The sequence below is a fragment of the Lagenorhynchus albirostris genome, chromosome 10 (assembly GCF_949774975.1).
Source record: "Lagenorhynchus albirostris chromosome 10, mLagAlb1.1, whole genome shotgun sequence".
Lineage (NCBI taxonomy): Eukaryota > Metazoa > Chordata > Mammalia > Artiodactyla > Delphinidae > Lagenorhynchus > Lagenorhynchus albirostris.
In genome coordinates, this window is record NC_083104.1 from 36594138 (window position 1) to 36613224 (window position 19087).

General features: G+C 49.3%; 2 protein-coding genes across 9 annotated transcripts in view; one reads left to right on the forward strand and one right to left on the reverse strand.

The window, feature by feature from the left end:
* Nucleotides 1-17814, forward strand: part of WDR82 (WD repeat domain 82) — a 32315-nt gene extending 14501 nt beyond the window's left edge. The window contains exons 7-9 of one of the 3 annotated variants that reach the window (XM_060161677.1): nucleotides 725-794; nucleotides 1345-1487; nucleotides 2480-5349. In XM_060161677.1, the coding sequence (XP_060017660.1) occupies nucleotides 725-794; nucleotides 1345-1487; nucleotides 2480-2509 (243 nt within the window). In that variant the 3' untranslated portion in view covers nucleotides 2510-5349. Of the gene's footprint in view, nucleotides 1-724; nucleotides 795-1344; nucleotides 1488-2479; nucleotides 5350-17607 lie in introns of those variants that run through there. The other 2 variants (XM_060161678.1, XM_060161676.1) reach the window with 2 other exon arrangements.
* On the reverse strand, nucleotides 376-12117 carry PPM1M (protein phosphatase, Mg2+/Mn2+ dependent 1M). 6 transcript variants are annotated; one of them, XM_060161672.1, is made up of 11 exons: nucleotides 11834-12116; nucleotides 11025-11148; nucleotides 10617-10871; nucleotides 10049-10161; nucleotides 9590-9674; nucleotides 9382-9500; nucleotides 9154-9217; nucleotides 8818-8925; nucleotides 8557-8705; nucleotides 8028-8211; nucleotides 7309-7756 (listed from the first exon to the last, which is right to left on the reverse strand). In XM_060161672.1, the coding sequence occupies exons 1-10, from the start codon at nucleotides 12055-12057 to the stop codon at nucleotides 8067-8069; spliced, it is 1386 nt and encodes a 461-aa protein (XP_060017655.1). In that variant the 5' UTR covers nucleotides 12058-12116; the 3' UTR covers nucleotides 7309-7756; nucleotides 8028-8066. The 6 variants fall into 6 exon arrangements, with proteins under 6 accessions (XP_060017658.1, XP_060017656.1, XP_060017653.1 ...); XM_060161670.1 differs by lacking the exons at nucleotides 7309-7756; nucleotides 8028-8211 and adding an exon at nucleotides 379-1369 and having other exon boundaries at nucleotides 11834-12117; XM_060161674.1 differs by lacking the exon at nucleotides 8028-8211 and having other exon boundaries at nucleotides 11834-12117.
* Nucleotides 17815-19087: the final 1273 nt, after the last annotated feature.

Sequence of the window (19087 nt, forward strand, 5' to 3'; positions counted from 1 at the left end):
AGACCGGCAGTTGTCCTTGGCTCACTCATCGAGGCATGGACTTGCATTTTCTTCCTGCACGTGGCATTATTTCTTTTGGATTCTGAGACATTCACTTCTCACCCAGTGACTCAAGTTTGGTGTTTAGATAATATAATAAACTTCTGACCATAAACATTTTCTTACCCTCTTGAATATGGAGTTGGGGATAAGGGGGTGAATTGTAAAGGGTGGTAGCCAAATTTGAAACCTTCATAGCACTGTGCATGAGGAAGAAAGGGTTTCACAGAAAGGAAGGTGATGTATGTACTACAACATAGATGAACCTTGAAAACATTATGCTAAGTGAAATAAGCCAGACACAAAAGGACAACTGTTGGACGATTCCACTTTTATATTAGTTTTCTAGAATAGAGATAGATAGTAGAACAGAGATTGCCAGGGAGCAGGGGAAGAGGGAAATGGGGAGTTACTATTAAAGATTATGAAGTTTCTGTTCGGAATGATGAAGAGGTTTTGGAGGCAGAAGATGGTAATGGTTGCATAGCATTTTAAGTATACTTAGTGCCACTGAACTGTACACTTAAAAATACTTAAAATAGTAAATTGTTATCTATATTTTACTGTAAAAAATTTTTTTCATCAAAAAAAAAAGAAGAAGAAGATGTATGTGCTGGGGTCAGTGTTTGTAGGCCATTATTTTTTGTTAATGGCACTGTAATGAGAATTGTTCTGCTTGTTTTAGGGTTATGCCAACAGCAAAGCCGTCACACTGGAGGCCTCGTTTACTCCAGACTCGCAGTTTATTATGATTGGTAAGCTTCCTTTATCCCCCCGCCCCTTGGGTGTTACTTATCTGGTACTGTGCATTATGTTATTTCTGTTAGTTTTAACTAATTTAAGATATTATTTATTATCCTTTTGAGATAGAGTTTCTCAGATTTCTGTGTAGCACGTTATGTCAAAGGTATAGTGTCTTTAAACTGTCCTGACTTCGCTTTCTTTTCTGGGAACGGGCGTTAATGTTGGTCTTCCCTGGACCATCATAGAGTTAAACTCTACAAGCACTGATGTAACCCTTCATTCAGTCACCTTAGTGTAGATGTTCGTAGGGTGATCGTATTCAGCCCCCTTTTTAAATGAGAAAACTGAAGTTAGAGGGGAAGTGACTTGCCTAGGAGCAAATAACTAGGGTCTAGATCAGTTCCCAAAGTGTCTTTTCTTCACTGCCATTACTCCCTCTCCATTTCTGCTGGTGGCTGGGTCCTGAAGCTTGGCCTCTCTCCAGATGTCAATCCATGTCTGTTTGCCACTTGTCTTTGTATTGTGCCTTGAGCTGTTATATTCCTTGATCATTCTCTTCAGGTTCAGAGGATGGCAAGATCCATGTCTGGAATGGAGAGAGTGGTATAAAAGTAGCTGTGTTGGATGGTAAACACACAGGCCCCATTACCTGTTTGCAGTTCAACCCCAAGTTCATGACCTTTGCCAGTGCTTGTTCCAACATGGTATGTGAACAACGGGAGATGTCCTTCATCTAGGGGCCCTTTCCAGTTGGGGTGGTGGGTCCTTCAATGAGCACAGTGAGCTGTGTTCTAAATAGGTACAATTACAAGCACCCAAGTTCATGTTTCTCAGCTGGTGGCTTCCCTATTTCACCTCTATTATCTGATCTTTGGTTGCGCTGGTCTTTCACTTTTGCTCTTCTTTCCATGACCTGGGATCGCGAGCTCCCAGGAGATCTTAGGCCAGTTTTTTTGCTCTGGCTCCTGGTTTTATGCCCAGACTACCTGGGGCTATGCCTCACAGCTTTTTGGCTTCTTAAAATACTTTGAACCAGCCTTTTGTGGCTGTACCCTTTCAGTTTTCCATTCTTCTCAGGTTATGCTGAGTTCATCAGAAATTCTTACAGTTGATCACAACTCACCAGTTAGAGTTTTCTCCAGGCCCCTGTCTCTTCCTAGACAACACTAGCAGAACAAAACATCAGTGAGTCTCAGCCTCCAGTTTCCTCTTAGCATCTCCTAAACCTACCTGGGTATTTGGGTATGAGGCATTTCATTACTAGCCTACCCAGAACACATTGCTCCATTTCTTTTTTTTTTGTTTTTTAAACAAAGAAAACAGTGTCAGAAAAAAATGCAGCAAAACCATCCAGTCCAGTCCCTCACATTTTTTACAGCTCATGAATGAGAGGGTCTGTCTGAGGTCACCTGGTAGATTAGCTGTGAGGCCAAACACCCACCTCCCCAGACAGCACTTCTTCTTTTCTTTACCACTGGACCACTATGGTGGAAGTTAGACAATGTTTACTTTCACATAGATGGGGGAGTGTTTGTCCACAGATTGCCAGAGTCAACTGGTCAGGAGGGAAGGCCACCAGCCATAACTCCTCTAACTTTGGGGTTGGGTGCCTTGATGGTTGGGGAGGGGTAAGAAAAACCCTCAGAAATGAGAGGGTTGGCTTTTTAAAGTTGACTTATGTTCTCCTTCCATCCAGGCCTTCTGGTTGCCCACCATTGATGACTGACCTGCATAGTGCTTGGCTGTTTTCTGTACAGCGAGGGTGGCCAGTAGGAAAAAACTCAGAGGGAACTAAGATAATAGTGAGATTGGATCATTTGACTGGGCTGGAGAGCATCCTTCCACATGGCCTTCCCAAGGATGTGCTGTACATTTGCTCAAAAGAAAAAAATTACTTTGTCAAGCTTCTTCAAAAGGACTCTTGGTGCGGCAGATTCAATCAGGACTCAGATTTTCCAGCTGTCACTGCACCGAGCTCCTCCAGAGGAGTGACCAGACTCGTGACTAGGGTATAGTGGGGCCCTCAAGACACCTTCAGTTTTGAATGTATTTGCTGCTGAGGAGTCGGTGAAGTTGTTAATTCTGCACATCCCTTTGCCCACCCCCATAAATGCGTGGGAAGCCACAGTTCTGGTTTTGAGATGCTGGGGCAGCTCAGTGCCCCTTGCCCTCACCCTGCATGTCTTGTTACTGGTTCTCCCTGTGTCATTGTGGCATTATCCACAACCATCATGTTACTTAGGTGCCAAATATTTACAGAAATAAGTCTCCATATATCTTAGGGTCAGAAAGGGACAGATACAGAAGGACCTTGCTTGCCAGGAAGCCTTGCAAGTTAGTCATGTGAGGGTGGATGATCTGGGTGTGCCTCAGGCTCTGGGTGAGGGAGGAGGGGTAGCAGATGAGTTCCTAGGGCTGGGAGGTTTAGCAGCAGCTTGGTGTGGTGCCCTGTCATCAAAACTAACACACAGTCCTTCTGGGTGCCTGCCAAGTTTGGTTGTATACAGAAGCAAGGTGGGCGTCTATTTTTGTACATGAGATACATCACGCTTTTCTGTGGGCCAGTATTGTGGAGTGAGTCTGAGTTGTTTACACTGATGCCTTCCCTGCCCACTGCAAGTTGTGTACATAGTCTCCAGATGATACCACCCCTTCCCCAGCTCCCAACCAGGAGCTGGCTCTAGGCTTGTGTTATGTGTTATATGTTATATGTTATATTCAGCCTTTTTATATATGACTTGGAATTTCTGTTGTTTGTATTTTAGCACAGTGTGTGTACACCTTCATTTAAATATATCATGTGTGTGCATACATATATACATATATGTATGTATGCGTGTGTGTGTGTGTGTGTGTGTGTGTGTGTGTATACACACACACATATTTAAAAAGTATCTGAAGGAGATAGAGTCCTCTGCCCCAGGAGAAAGACTGCATTCTTGCTAATAGTGTTTGTCACAAGTGTTAGTCTTCCCTATTACCTTTTTCCCTTTGGGAGACTGAACAAAAGCAAAGCTTTTGAGTGTTTGCTGTCCCCATGGCAGCTAAATGAGGGTCTTGGAATGACTCCCTTGTGTTCCTCAAGCCGCACTTTGGGGCCTTCTCTGCAGTATTAGCCCCCTTTTTGCCCAGTGATGCTCTGTCTGCGCCTGTATGTGTGTGACAGTCACTTTTGCATGCCTTTTGTGTCTGGCTCCCAGCATTTGGGGACAGGATGCTGGAACCAGAGCATTTTCAGCTTGTCTGAGGCTTCTTTGCCAATTATAGGTCACTCCTGTTTACCTGGTATGTCTGCTTTCTTAACTTCTTTTCCTTGCCTTCTCCTGGGAGAGGGAGGATTCCTGATCGGGGTTGAGGTGAGCTGCACGTAGCTCATTGCCTTTTCCCCTGCATGGCCTTCTTAGAGCAGGACAAGTGGCATATTATTTCACTAAGTTCCCAAACATCTAAGCAAGTAACACATTCCCTGCAGATCCAGAAACAGGCTCAACAAGGTTATGTTTGACTTCCCCAAGAGTACCTAGCTGCTAGTGGGGAAAGCAAGCCATTACTGCCTCTGTTCAGCAGCAGGAATAGGCTGTGAATTGCTAGCAATTACTGTTTTGTTTTGCTTTTTTAGCAGTTACTTTTTGGCTTGTTCCGTAACCTTAAAAGCAAGGGGCATACGTCTTTCCCAGACATAGGCTGGAACCTGCAGCTTCTGAGGTGCCACACACCGTATAGCTCTGTATTCTCAGCGTGGAGGGACTTTTAGAAACCAAGTGATCTGAGCTGTTACTGCCCACCCCTGGCTTTCCAGGATAGAAAATTCATGGTAGGAATAACTGTTCAGAGAAAGTACTTGGAACTACAGGTTAATAAGAAAGCCTGCATAATTAACATATCTGTACCCAGAGCAGCCACCATGACTTGTCTATCAGCAGGAAAATGATTTGTATTGAGTTCCTGTGTGTCCAAAGCTGAGGCACCATGTCCTTTGAAAATATGCACTGCACTGCACTGCTTCTATTTATGGGGACCTGTGGCTGCAGAGCTGGCTCCTGAGTTGGGAAGGAGAGGGAAGGATGCAGCTGGAAGTGACCGAAGATGATGTGGTAGTGGGAAAAGGCAGAATTAAGGGAGAAAAGAGTCTGTGGGTCAGAGAGGCTGAGGAGCACCAGGGCTGCCAGGACACCCTCAGTAGGAGCCAGAGGTGCTTAAGCTCTCCTGGGGGTGGGGGGCGCACCACGCTCTCAAGAGTCAGGGCCAAAGCCTCTGATTTATATGTGACAGTGACATTGCACTGCTCAACCACCAGCCAGTGGGGTTTTTTTTTTTTTTTTTAAGAAAACCGTTGCAATCGTAATTAATGCTTATTAAGAAAAATCTGGGACTTTTAAAAAGAATCAGTTTGCCACCAAAATGTTACCACTGCTAATCTTTTGGTGTTTAGTGTTTCTCTAGACATTTCTGTGCATAGATTTTTGGTGTGTTTACATAGTTGTTATTCTACTGTATATACAATTTTATGTCCTTTTTGTACTTAACATATAAACGTTTTTTCCATGTTATCTGTCTTAAACAGAATTTTATGGCTGCAGCCTCTTCCATTGAGTTTTCATAGCATTGTTTGCCTGGTTCCTAGAGTTGGAGGGAGGGGGTGGGTTGTCTCCTGTTAGTCCTCCTAGCTCACACTGGGACTCATTGTAATGCTGTGTGGATGGGTTGTTGGGCTCCCTGGGACTGCCTCTGGTGACTAAGGCCTGTGGGCTGGTGGGAGGAACCCCTAGATCCAGCTCTCAATGCACAGCAGCCTGGGTCTCCTCAACTCCATGTTCTAATAAGCAGCCATAGGGCCAGAAATGAGTGACCAGGAAAAGGCCGGCCTAAGATCCTCAAAGACCGCATCTGGCATGTACCTCAGGCTGCCTTTCATCCCCCACTGTTACCTCAACCCTTGATCAGATTGGCAGCCTCTAGCTGGAATAAGGTTCATCCTCCTAGGCCCTGGTTTGTGGGGGGCAAGGATAGTGGGGTGCCTTTGAGGCTCCTGTACCAGTTCTGGCAGAAGGCCTGGCCACTTGCTTGTAAACCCATTGCCTGGCCGGTGAGTTGATAACTCACTAGTAGCATCCTCAGCTGCAACACCTTTGGCCTGCCACTTTGTGCATGGTCATTAGAGGTTGGCCAAGGACTCTGGAGGTCAGCAGAGGGAGCGTCCCAGCTTGTGAGTGGTAGGCCATGCATAGGCTCTCAACACGACTGCTCAAGCAGGAAGAGTCCCCCCCTCACGGCCTGGTGGGAGGGCTACTGCAGCGTTTGGCTCTGCTGAGAGACATGAACACGTAAGTCAGTGGCTGCCCCTGCAGTGGTCACTCCTGTCAGTTTGGCTTGTTCGCAGTTGAGAGACCCACTGTTGCCCACTCCCTGGGTTTCAGCCTGGTGGTGTGAGGAGCAAGACCAGGCAGTGGGCCGGATCAGAAGGAAAGCAAAGCAGACTTGGGGCAAGCAGGCTCAGTAGTTGATGTGGGTGATTGGTTGGCAGGCTCAGGATACTGCCTAGGCTTTGCTGGGGTGGGGGGGGGAAGGAAGGTGAGTGGTGGGGGTGGGGACTGCTGAGGAAAGAGGAAGTAAAACTGCAGGCTGGTAGGGCACACTCTTGTTCTTGCCAGCTGCCTAGTTAGAGTCCTGGAGAGGCTGCCCAGAGCTTCTGGGGCCAACCACATTTTCTCAGGACCAGCTGCGGACAGATGTAGGCCCAGAAGTGCTGGGCTATGGAATATGACTAGGTAAAAAATGAGTAGTTCCGTAGTTTTTCCTATCTCTTCCCTAGAGAACATGCAGGAAGTAGAGTCTAAAATGAGTTTAATGGGCAGGAAAGGAGGTCTGAAAGTCTCCCCATTGTGTTAAATTAACAAGTTTAACCATCAGTTTTGTGGCCTACTGGCCCTTGTCCTTTCTGGCTGCAGTTTAGGGCTGTGAGTTGCCTGGTAAGAATTAATCTCAATTGTAGACCAAAGTAGGAGTAGATCAGGGAAGAGTTAGGAAAGGCTGAGGTCATGAAATTCAACAAATAATTCAACAAACACTTACTGAGCATTTGAGCCTTGGCAAGTGCTGGATGATAAAAACAGTCTTGTGAGGAACATGAAGAACTAAGCTACTCATCAAACAGCAAGCTCTGGAGCCCCAGCTGACTTGCTGTCTCCAGTTGGTAAATCTAGCTTTATTATAAATTTACTATAAACTTTATACTAAAATCACTATAATTTGCCTTAAAAAAACAAGGCATCCCTTCCGATACCTCAAGCCCAGAGCCCACAGATGGTGGTGGAGACCTCCTTTCTGTTCCCTGGGCAGCAGTTCTCTCACTGGGGCTCACCCCAAGCTGCGAACTGGGGACGCCACAGAGAAAACACAATGCTGACTATAGGCAAACTTGTAAGATGGAGCTAAGGCTAAGAGTGATTTTTTTAGAAGGGAACAAGAAAAAGCAAAAGGTATACTGTAATGTCAAGCTATACAGCAATTCACGATTCACAAGGGTTCTTCTGCACACAAACATTTAATAGGAAGGTGATGGGGAACAACAAAACGGTGTTGTTGAGGCATCAGCCTAGGGCAGGGCTGGAGCCAGAGAGGAGCAATCGGGAGACTGGGCTAGAGGCAGCAGCAGTAATCGGGGCATTCACTACTCAGCCAACTCTGGGGCTCCTTCTTGGCCCTTAGTTCTCCCCCAACTTTAGCCCCTGGGCCTGTGCCTCTCCTCCAGCACGGAGGGGAGCAGGGTAGGACCTGAACTGGTGTCTCTCCAAGGGCTGCTTCAAGATGGCTGTTTAGCAGATACGAGGCTTCCCATAAGACACTGCATGGGCTTTGGGGGGTTGTTTGAGTAGACAATCTGACATTCATGCATTAGAGACCTGGATCCAAGCACAGGCTGTCTGCCCTTCCTGGCATCCTTGGCCAATGCCCTTAGTCCAGCTGTCCCCATCTGGGAATAATATAGTGGGCTGTTAAGGATCCTATCTGAGGAGGCTTACATGGATTCCTAAGTTGTAAAGTGACTCTGCCAGACATCATTGATATTAGCGCTCTTTCCCTGCCTGCCAAAGGGGGACCTGGGGAACTGGACTCCCTGCGTTCTTCCAGTTCTGACTGCCTCGTAGAAATGCTTCCCTTGAAGTGGGCTGGGGGGTCAGGGCTGGGTCTGGGGGTGGGGCAGGCAGACCTGCTGTTGACCATGGTGGACGCTCACAATGCACCTGGCCCGTAAGTGGTTCTGGGATGCGATGTTTGAATCCTCAGTGGCTACTGCGCCCTTGGCCCTGGTTGTGCAAGGGAATCACGAACACAGAGACGTCGTCGTAGGACACCTGCCCTTCCTGTGTGGGACTGTCGTCCTTCCCCTGTGTGCTGTGTATCAGCATTTGGGCCAGCTCCGAGAACCTGTGGGGACCATCCTGCAGATGTACTTTGGCGCCAGAGCAAAGAGGCAAGGCCAGCCCTCAGGGAGAACTTGCACAGCGCTGAACACTGAGGACCCAAGCAATGCAGTCTAACTGTGGGGCCAAGCAAGCCACAAGCCTGGGAAGGCCACAGGTTGGACCATGGGTGTCTGGACTCAGAGATTTTGGGGACCCACAGTCACCCCCAGGAAGCTTGAGATAGCTCTAGTCCTGGCCAACTGTTCTTAGCCGGACTCATCTGCAGTGTTGTCTTCTCAGCCATGACTTCTTGGTGTTTCTGCTGGCACCAACTCAGGCCCAGGCAGATCCCCAGCAGCTATAGTACCTGTGTGGGTCCTCTCGGTTGCCAGGGAGGAAGCTCCGCACCAGCCGTGCCACCTGCTCACTGGACAGGACATCCCAGAGCCCATCAGTCGCCATGACAACTACATCCTCTTCCTGCGGCTCCAGCTGGTCCATATCCAGCACAGTCACCTGCAAGTTAAGCCTAAGGTTTCCTCACTGGCTCCCTTCCCAGCTCCAGCCAACCTTGCATAGTCTGCCTTTCTGGGCAGATAGAAGCTGGTGTAGGCTATTGCCCCCTCACCTGTGGGACAGAGAGCAAGAAGGGCTTGAGCTGAATATTTGTGTCCAGGACTTTGAGCTGATGGTCTCCTAGGCCCCGGGAGACAGCCAGTGTTCCCAGTAACCGAGCCTGGAGACAAGGGAGGTATGAGGTGACAGCAAACAGCCCCAGCAAATGTACAAGTAAAGCACACAAGAGGTGCACTGTGGCCCTGGGCGCCTGGGCTGAGGGAGAAACACCCTCTGACCTCGGAGCAGTCCCTAGGACCCCAGCTAAAGCTCCCCACAAGGGACAAAGGAGCTCCCACCTCTACAGGGGGCAATTTAAGAGAGATTCTTGGAGGCGCCATTCACTGACCTGCCTACCCTGTCCATGAATCAGTGGGTACTTGAGATCCGACTGCTCCACGCACTTGTAGCTCCTACCAGGAGCAAACCCAGTATCAACCCAGGCCCTACTTACCACCTCACCACCCCCAACACAGGGCCCACCCTGCCCAGGTAGAAGGGGACTGCCCCAGGCCACACAGCTGAGCCTGGACCCCAGGGCTCTCCCCACTGTGTCCCCCAACCCCACCTCGCTCACCAGCCGCTCATGTGGTGATCCCTGAACAAAACCTTCTGCCCCAAGTCATCCCCGTTCAGTCGCCGAGGGAACTCCAGTCTGGTGAACTCACCAGCCAGAAGCTCAGGGTAGAGAAAGGCCTGGAATAGGGAGGCCATGCTCAGATCAGGCTCCCTCTGGTGGCCCAGGAGTTGGGGCTGCACAGCCTCCCTCTGCCAAGGGCACCTACCAGCTGCTGGATCCGCTGCCGCTCAGTCTCCGGGGTGAACTCAGAGCTCAGGGGCCGTACCTCATCCCTCCGCACCAAGATGGCCCTGGATGAGGTTTTAGAGGAGAGAGAGAAGTCTGTGGGGCAGCCTCCATCCTTACCCATAGCCTCCCTCCTGCCGGCCCCTTCTCCAACCACCAGGGGCCAGTTCTGCCCATAACAATCCCTTGCTCAAAGGCCCCCATGACTGCCTAAGGCCTGCAGGGTAAAGCCGCAGCCATCTGGCCTGGCCCCTGAGGTCTCTGCCCTCCCTGGCATCTGCTGTCCGCCCTCACACTCGACACATGCTAAGTACACATGCTAAGTACACAATTCAGCCAATCTTCCCCAATTCTGTCTCGACTTCCCCCTTTCACCGTCCCCACTGCCTCTGCTGCCTGTCTGCCCACCCCACCCTACCCACCCTCCGGGCTCACTCACCTGCTATCCCCAGCATTGGCCACATACAGCTTTCCTTGCAGGGTCACAGCCACCAGGGCTGTGCAGCCACCCACCTGGCCTGAGGCCTCCAGCTCTCGCCCAATCACCTCATCCTGGAGCAAACCAAGGCTACTTTAGCTGCTGCTTGTACTGCCAGCATACCACTGTCCCCAACCCTCACCCTACAGTTTACTTCCCCACTAGCAAGCATGGCAGTCCCAGCGCAAAGTCTAGCTATGACTCCAAGATCCCTGTGGTCAGGAGATCTAGACATATCCCGTTGGAGGTAGAGAAGTCCTATTCAAAACAGTGAGGAAGGGAAACCAAGGACCAACAGGGTGTGCAACAAGATGATACAGGTAAAAGCACCTAGCATACAGTAGGCGCTGGATAAATGGGTGGGGTTATGATAACTGTTTAGTAACAAACCAACCAACCCAATCTTGTCCTCCCAATCCAAAGATCCAGGGTGATCACCATCATGTGCAGGGACACTCCACAACCCAGAGTCCCTCAGGTCCCTGAGGGTAAAACCTGCCCTCCTTTCCCAGCCAAAGGTCACACTCACACACTCCTGGAAGGCACTCTCCAGAGCCCCGACCACCAAGTCTTCTGCCCTAATGCCCTTTTCTTCCACAAACTGGGGGTCACTAGGGCGGATGCAGTGGCCACTGAGGTGCATGGGGGGCTGAGTGGCCACCATGCCCTCTACCACGGCCTCCAGCTGCCGGCGTAGGCAGGAGTGCAGGGTGTTGGCAGCCAGGATAGCTGCAGCTGGACCACCGTGACCATCAAACAGTGCCCAGTAATGACCTGTCAGGAACTGCACAGGAAGGGCTTGGCGTCAGGCTCTGCCTGGCCTCCCCAGTTGTCCCCTGGCTGAATGTAGGGCACTAGGGCAAGAACCTCAGTCTACAGTCCTGGCCCCAGTCTTGGCCCCAGCCTGTAAAAGGGGCTCAGGCCCAGCTGCACTCACCTCCTCTGGGCACAAGGGCAGCCATTCCTGGTCCTCTTCAACCCCAAACTCAAATCTCCGGATGCACAGCTTCCCACAGGCCGCCTGATCCTCATTGAATTCAGATTTCTCTGCATTGATGATCCTGAGGCCAGGAAGTGATCAGTGACCCTTTAGGGACACACCTATGCCCCCATGGGCACAGAGAACAGATTTGGAACACAGAGAGGAACCCTCCCTCGAGTAACAGCCCCCATGCTGTCCCTGACACACACCTGGACAAACAAATGCTGGAAATTTGCTAACTGTTCAGTAACCTCACAGCTAAAGCAAAACTCAGGGCCCAGCCCATCTGGAGCTTACCTGCTGACCTGGGCCGGGAGGTAAGGGCAAGTCTGCCTGCGGAGGTGTGGGGCTTCCTTGCCTACCCCCTGTCCCACCTCAGCCAGAATCCCTGTCCAATGCTGCACAGGCCATAACCCAGGGTGAGATGTGTGTGCGGGGGCGGGGGGTGGTGGTGTGGAGTCTCCAAAGCCCAGAACGCTGGAATTCTACCTAGTATCCCTACCTCTTTTGAAAGCCCCAGGGGGGCAGGTCCTTCCCGACCTGAGGTGGAATAGGGGAGGTTGTCAAGAGTGCGGAAGTGCCGACAAGAGGGAGATATCCACAAGGTTGGGGAGGCGGGATCCCTCACTCAGCTTGGCCTGTTTTCTCGGTCAGCACGGGACCCCAGGCAGGATCACAGGGTGGGGGTCGGGGCCTCAGGATTGAAAGTCGCAGGGAGCGGGGAGTGTCGGGGGCAGGGGGGCCGCTCGGGGCCGGGCACTCACTCGGCGTAGCCTGCGTTCCAGGGCAGCGCGCGGCCCCGCACCGGGCTGCGCACTGGCCGGGCGTCCGGGCGGCACGAGGCGTCGGCGGTGCCGGGGCTGGAGCCTGAGCCGCGCAGGAAGCGGGGCCGCCGGTAGGGCACGGGGCTGGCGCGGGGCCGGGGCGGCCGCGGCGCGGGGAGCGGACCCCCCGGCAGGAAGCGGCGCCGGAACCAGTTGGCGGACATGGCGCAGCGGCCCGGGGCTGCCCGCGGGGCGCCGGGCAGAAGGCTGGGCCGACGGCACCGCCCGCCCGACCCGGGAGGAGGAAGCGGGCCGGGGCGGGGCGGGGCGGGGCCGGCTGGGCGGTGACGCCCCCAAACCCCAACCTCCCGCCGCCCCGGAGTCTGTGGGCGGCCTGGGTGCCATCCGGCTCCTCAAGCCTCCTAATCAGCCAACGCTGTTATCAACCCCACTTTACAGGCAAGAACACTGAGGCCTAGATAGACGAAGACGCTGGCCCGGCTCACACAGGAACCTGAGCAGGCTGACATTCACCCACACGTAAGGGGCCACGAGTCTTTGAGAGGGAAAAGTCCCTCCTTCCTACCCAGGGAGGCTGTAGGGGTCGATGAGAGCACACCTGGGCCTCCGGGCTGGATCAGTGTCCATGGCAGAGCCTCAGGCCTCTTCTTGCTGGGCCCGGACGTTACGCAAGGGCAAGATGGGAACAAGATGTCCTTGGAGGTGTCAGAGTGACACATTGAGTAAGAGTCTCAGAGCACAGTGTTCCCTCAGGAGACCTCCATGCCTCACCCACTCGGCCTGGCACCCTCCACTCCCAGATGGGGCTTGGTGGTCACCCTGGCCTTCCTTATCCTGAGAAGCAGCTCCCGCCCTCAAGGCCAGTCTCCTAAACAGCTGCCCCTCCAATCAAGATGTCCTCTCTAGACAGACAGCAGGGGCCTCACTAGAGTGCAAGTGACTGATGGACAAAAGGAATCCATGGTCCCCAAAAGACTCCAACTGGTCAGAGTTCAGACTTGCGCCTAAGGGAAGTGAAAGACTTGCATCTGGGTTGGAGGCAAGATGTTGCAGCCTCTTAACTCCTGGTTACCTACCACCACTGGGTCAGCGGGGTCAGCAGCATGTTAACAGAGTGCTTTGTCACCCTCTGTCACTGAAGCCCAACTCCCTATGCAGGACTGTTATTTCCATCTCATAACGAGGGGGACTCTGAGGCCCACAGAGGGGAAGTGTCCTGACACCCAGGGCTGTGCTGTTTCCATTATGACAGTGCAGCTGACTCAGAACCCCCAGAGGGTATTTCTCTTCCCCTTCCCTCCTCCAGGAAGGCAGGCTTGACAACTCAAAGCCCCTGAGGCCCCACAGCCCAGGGCCCAGGGAGGGCTGCAGGAGGAGTCCCTACCTTCGCCTCCACACCCAAGCCCAGCATATGCTCACTAGGCCTTACTTCCTCCAGGAGGCCAGCCTTGCCCCATTGGGAGTTCCCTCCACCCAAGGAAGAAGGTTCCTGGGGCAGGGAGCTGTGCCCAACAGCCTCTCCCTCAAATGACTCAGTTCCAGGGTAGCCTGGGAGCTAATTTACTGACCCCACCATGTGTGTCAGGCCCCAAGCACTAGGCACAGGAGTACAGTACTAATGGAAATGAGCTCCCCTGCAGTGATGGTGGAAGTCCTGGTGGATGGTGCTTGATCCAGCTGGCAAGGGGGAGGGGGAGAAGTCAGAGAAAGCTTTCCAAAGGACACCTGAGCTACAACCTGTCATCAGGACAGAAATGGACCAGGGACCCAGAGTGGGGCAAACCCAATTCTATCAGTGGGGTAACCTCCTCATCCCACCAGCCAATGGCTCAGAAGCTGTTAAAGTCTAAAACTAGAGGAAACAATGCAGACAGTTTATTCCCCAAACTCACCATCTTGGACTCCCCTGGGTAGATGAAGATCTTGTCCTCTAGGTGTATTCAGAGAAGCTCCTGGCAGCCAGGTGTCACAGGTGGTCTGTTGCCCAGCTTAACTATTTTAAGTTTTCAGAGCCATGTGGAGCCCCATGGCAATCCCATCCTCCCTGTTCCAAGCTGACCTAAGTGTTCCTCCAGTGCTACCAAGGCTCCTCTGTCTCCCTAGGCTCCTGGGAGCCTCTGCTCTTGCCTGGATCCCAAGCCTAACTCTCTTGGTTTACTCCGTCATTTTGCTGAAGCACATCCTCTAACAACTTTCCAAGAAAGGAAGACTGGGTCCTGGTAATTTTCTGGGTCCTTGCAATTCTGAAAGGGTTTGTATTCTGCCTTTTTTTGTTGTTTTTGTTTTTTGTTTTTTGCGGTACGCGGGCCTCTCACTGTTGTGGCCTCTCCTGTTGCAGAGCACAGGCTCCAGACATGCAGGCTCAGCAGCCATGGCTCACGGGCCTAGCTGCTCCGCGGCACGTGGGATCTTCCCAGACCAGGGCACGAACCCTTGTCCCCTGCATCGGCAGGCAGACTCTCAACCACTGCGCCACCAGGGAAGCCCTGCCTTTGCTTTTGATTGATATTTTGGCTCAGAATTCTTTCTGACTGCTCTGTTCATTGTTTTTTTGGCTGTTGCGGCTGCTGAAGTCCAGTGCCCCTGTCATTCCCAGGCCTTTGGATTGGCTTCTGTTTACCTTTGCTTCTCTCCAGAAGCCTCCAGGCTCTTCTGTCTCCAGTGCCTGAAGTTGTAGGTGAGGTTCCTTGGGGTGGGTCTGTCTTCATTTCTGGGTAGAGTCCTCCCTGGAGGCCATGCAACTCCTCACTTTCCAGTTATACCCTTATCCTGACACCCTTCTCTCAACTGCTCGAAGGAACCCAAGCCTGCCCCCTCCTGGCCGGAGACCTTGCCTCAGCTAACTCAGCATGTGAGGGATGGAGGCGGGGGAAGGAGCAAGCTTAGAAAAAGGAAAAAGATTTTTATGCTATGTTTTTTTCATGCACCATGAAAATAGCTTTTGTTGAGTCCCATATCTGTTCTTGACAAGATTTATTTTAGATTTAATTCAAAAAATTCAATACATTTCACTATGGCTCAAACAGTTCCCCCCTCTGAAGACAACCAATATTACTAGTTTCTTGTGGATCCTTCCAGAGATGTCAGGGGTATTCTGTGCAAGTTCAAGCAAAAAACAAACAAAAACAAAAACATGTAAGACCAGAAATAACATGTGCTGGCAAAAGAATGTGGAGAAAAGGGAACTGTTGTGTATTGTTGCGGGGATGTAAATTGGTGTAGCCACTATGGAAAACAGTATGGAGGTTCCTCAAAAAGTTAAAAATAGAACTACTATATGATCCAGCAATTCCACTTCTTGATATTTATCTGAAGAAAACAAAATCACTACCTCAAAGATATCTGCCTCCACCATGTTTACAGCCAAGACATGGAAACAACCTGTGTGTCCATCAACGAATAAATGGGTAAAGAAAGTTTATATATGTGTGTGTATATATATATATATATAAAATATAGAATCTATATATTATATAGAATATATTTATTATATATTCTATACACTATATAGAATACATGTTTAATTTATTATATATATTCTATATATTTTATATTTTCAGCCATAAAAAAAGAAATTCGGCCATTTGTAACAATGTGGATGGACCTTGAGGGCATTATGCCAAGTGAAATAAGTCAGAGAAAGACAAATACTGCTTGATCTCTCTTATACGTGGAATCTACGAAACAAAAAACAAAACCCAAACTCATAGATACAGAGAATAGATTCGTGGTTGCTAGAGGTGGCGGGGCAGGAGATGGTGGGAGGTGGAGGCAAAATGAATGAAGGGGGTCAAAAGGTACAAACTTCCAGTTATAAGATACATAAGTCCTGGAGATGTACTGTACAGCATGATGACTATAGTTAGCAATACTGTATTGTAGGGCTTCCCTGGTGGCGCAGTGGTTAGGAATCCACCTGCCAATGCAGGGGACATGGGTTCGAGCCCTGGTCCAGGGAGATCCCACGTGCTGCGGAGCAACTAAGCCTGTGCACCACAACTACTGAGCCTGCACTCTAGAGCCCGCGAGCCACAACTACTGAGCCCATGCTCCACAAGAGAAGCCACTGCAATGAGAAGCCTGCGCACTGCAACAAAGAGTAGCCCCTGCTCGCCACAACCAGAGAAAAGCCCGCGTGCAGCAACAAAGACCCAATGCAGCTAAAAAAAAAAAAAAAAAAAAAAATACTGCATTGTATATTTGAAAGCTGCTAAGAGAATAGATCTTAAAAGTTATCACAAGGAAAAAAACTTGTAACTCTGTGGTGATGGATATTAACTAAACTTATTGTGGTAATCTTTTCACAATATATACATATATCAAATCATGTTGTACACCTTGGACTAATACAATGTTATATGTCAATTATATCTCACTTTAAATAAATGGATAAATAAAAATTATATAGATATATATGTTAAATCTTTCCTCTTCCCCTCCTTTTCTTTACCCAAATGATAGCATACTCTACACTGTATACTGAAGTTTTCACATAAGATACCTCTATATTTTTGTATCAGTCCTTGAAGAGCTGCCTTGTTCCTTGTGAGGGCTGCAGAGCAGTCTCTGCAAATATGCAGACTTTATGTAGCTAGCCCCCCAATGATGAACATTTAGATTGTTTTCAATTTTTTGCTTGGGCATATAATTTTTTGTGTGGGCATATTAGTAGGATCAGCCTAGTAATGGAACTGTTGTGTCAAAGGCATTCATTGTTCATAGCAACACTATTCATAATAGTCAAAAGATGGAAACAGGGGCTTCCCTGGTGGCGCAGTGGTTGAGAGTCCGCCTGCCGATGCAGGGGATACGGGTTCGTGCCCTGGCCCGGGAAGATCCCACACGCTGCGGAGCGGCTGGGCCCGTGAGCCATGGCTGCTGAGCCTGCGCGTCTGGAGCCTGTGCTCCACAACGGGAGAGGCCACAACAGTGAGAGGCCCGCAAACCGCAAAAAAAAAAAAAAAAAAAGATGGAAACAACCCAAATATCCATCAACTGGATGAATGGATAAACAAATGGTAGCATATATGCACAATGGAATACTATTCAGCCATAAAAAGGAATGAAATGCTGATACATGCTACAAGGTAGATGAACCTCCAAAACGTTATATTAAGAAGCCATATGCAGGACTCTCCTGGTAGTCCAGTGGCTAAGACTCCATGCTGTAAATGCAGGGGGCCCAGGTTCGATCCCTGGCCAGGGAACTAGATCCCAGATGCTGCAACTGAGAGTTCACATGCTGCAACTAAGACCTGGTGCAGCCAAATAAATAAATAAATATTAAAAAAAAGAAGCCATACACAAAAGGTCGCATATTCTAAGCTTCCATTCATATTAAATATCGAAAATAAGTAAATCCATAGAAAAAGAAGAGTAGCCCCTGCTCGCCTCAACTAGAGAAAGCCCACGTGCAGCAACAAAGACCCAATTCAGCCAAAAATAAATAAATAAATAATTTTTAAAAAATGAATGTTTTGGAACTAGACAGAGGTGGTGGTTGTACAACATAGTGAATGTACTGAATTGTTCACTTTAAAATGGTTAATTTTATGTTATGTGAATTTCACCTCAATTTAAAAGGGGGGAGGGAATACACACTAATAATTTTGTAGATATTGTCCTACATGAAGGTTGCACCAATCAGTCTATTTCCCCATCCTTTGACCATTGCAATTTTTTATTAAAGTTTTGTTTTTCTTTTTTTTTTGCGGTACACGGGCTTCTCACTGATGTGCCCTTTCCCGTTGCAGAGCACAGGCTCCGGACGCGCAGTCCCAGCGGCCATGGCTCACGGGCCTATCCGCTCCGCGGCATGTGGGATCTTCCCGGATCAGGGCACGAACCCGTGTCCCCTGCATCGGCAGGCAGACTCTCAACCACTGCGCCACCAGGGAAGCCCATTATTAAAGTTTTTAATCTTTACCTATAAGTAAAAAATATGCAAGTTTAGTTTGATTTCCATTTATCTTTTTTAAAATGAATTAATTATTTTTTATTTATTTATTTATTTTTGGCTGCGTTGGGTCTTCGTTGCTGTGCGTGGGTTTTCTCTAGTTGAGGCGAGCGGGGGCTACTCTTCGTTGCCACATGCAGGCTTCTCATTGCAGTAGCCTCTCCTGTTGTGGAGCACAGGCTCTAGGCAGGTGGGCCTCAGCAGCTGTGGCATGTGGGCCCAGCAGCTGTGGCTCGTGGGCTTTAGAGCACAGGCTCAGCAGTTGTGGTGCGTGGGCTTAGTTGCTCTGAGGCATGTAGGATCTTCCCGGACCAGGGCTCGAATACATGTCCCCTGCATTGTCAGGAGGATTCTTAACCACTGTGCCACCATGGAAGTCTCTGATTTCCATTTATCTTAATAGGAGAGGATAACCAACTTTTCACAGGTTTGAGAGACATTATTTGTAGTTCCTTTTCTGTAGATGGTCTTTTTGTATTTGTGCCCAGTTTTCTACTGGGCCATTGGTCTTTTTCTTATTGATTTATGAGAGCTCTTTATATATTAGGGAAATCAGCTCTTTATTTTGAAATGACTTGCAAGTACATTGTTTGTAGCCAGTTACAGTTTTATGTTTGTGTTTTGGTTTTGATGGTGGGTTTTTCCACATAGACTTTTTTTTTTTTTACATCTTTATTGGAGTATAATTGCTTTACAATGGTGTGTTAGTTTCTGCTTCATAACAGAGTGAATCAGTTATACATATACATATGTTCCCATATCTCTTCCCTCTTGCGTCTCCCTCCCTCCCACCCTCCCTATCCCACCCCTCCAGGTGGTCACAAAGCACCGAGCTGACCTCCCTGTGCTATGCGGCTGCTTCCCACTAGCTATCTACCTTACATTTGGTAGTGTATATATGTCCAAGCCTCTCTCTCGCTTTGTCACAGCTTACCCTTCCCCCTCCCCATATCCTCAAGTACATTCTCTCGTAGGTCTGTGTCTTTATTCCTGTCTTACCCCTAGGTTCTTCATGACATTTTTTTTCTTGAATTCCATACATATGTGTTAGCATATGGTATTTGTTTTTCTCTTTCTGACTTACTTCACTCTGTATGACAGACTCTAGGTCTATCCACCTCATTACAAATAGCTCAATTTTGTTTCTTTTTATGGCTGAGTAATACACATATACAATGGAATATTACTCCACATAGACTTTTTATTTTTAATGTAAATAAATGTTTTTTTCTCTTATGGTTTCTGGGTTTGGTGACATACTCAGAAGGACTTCTCTA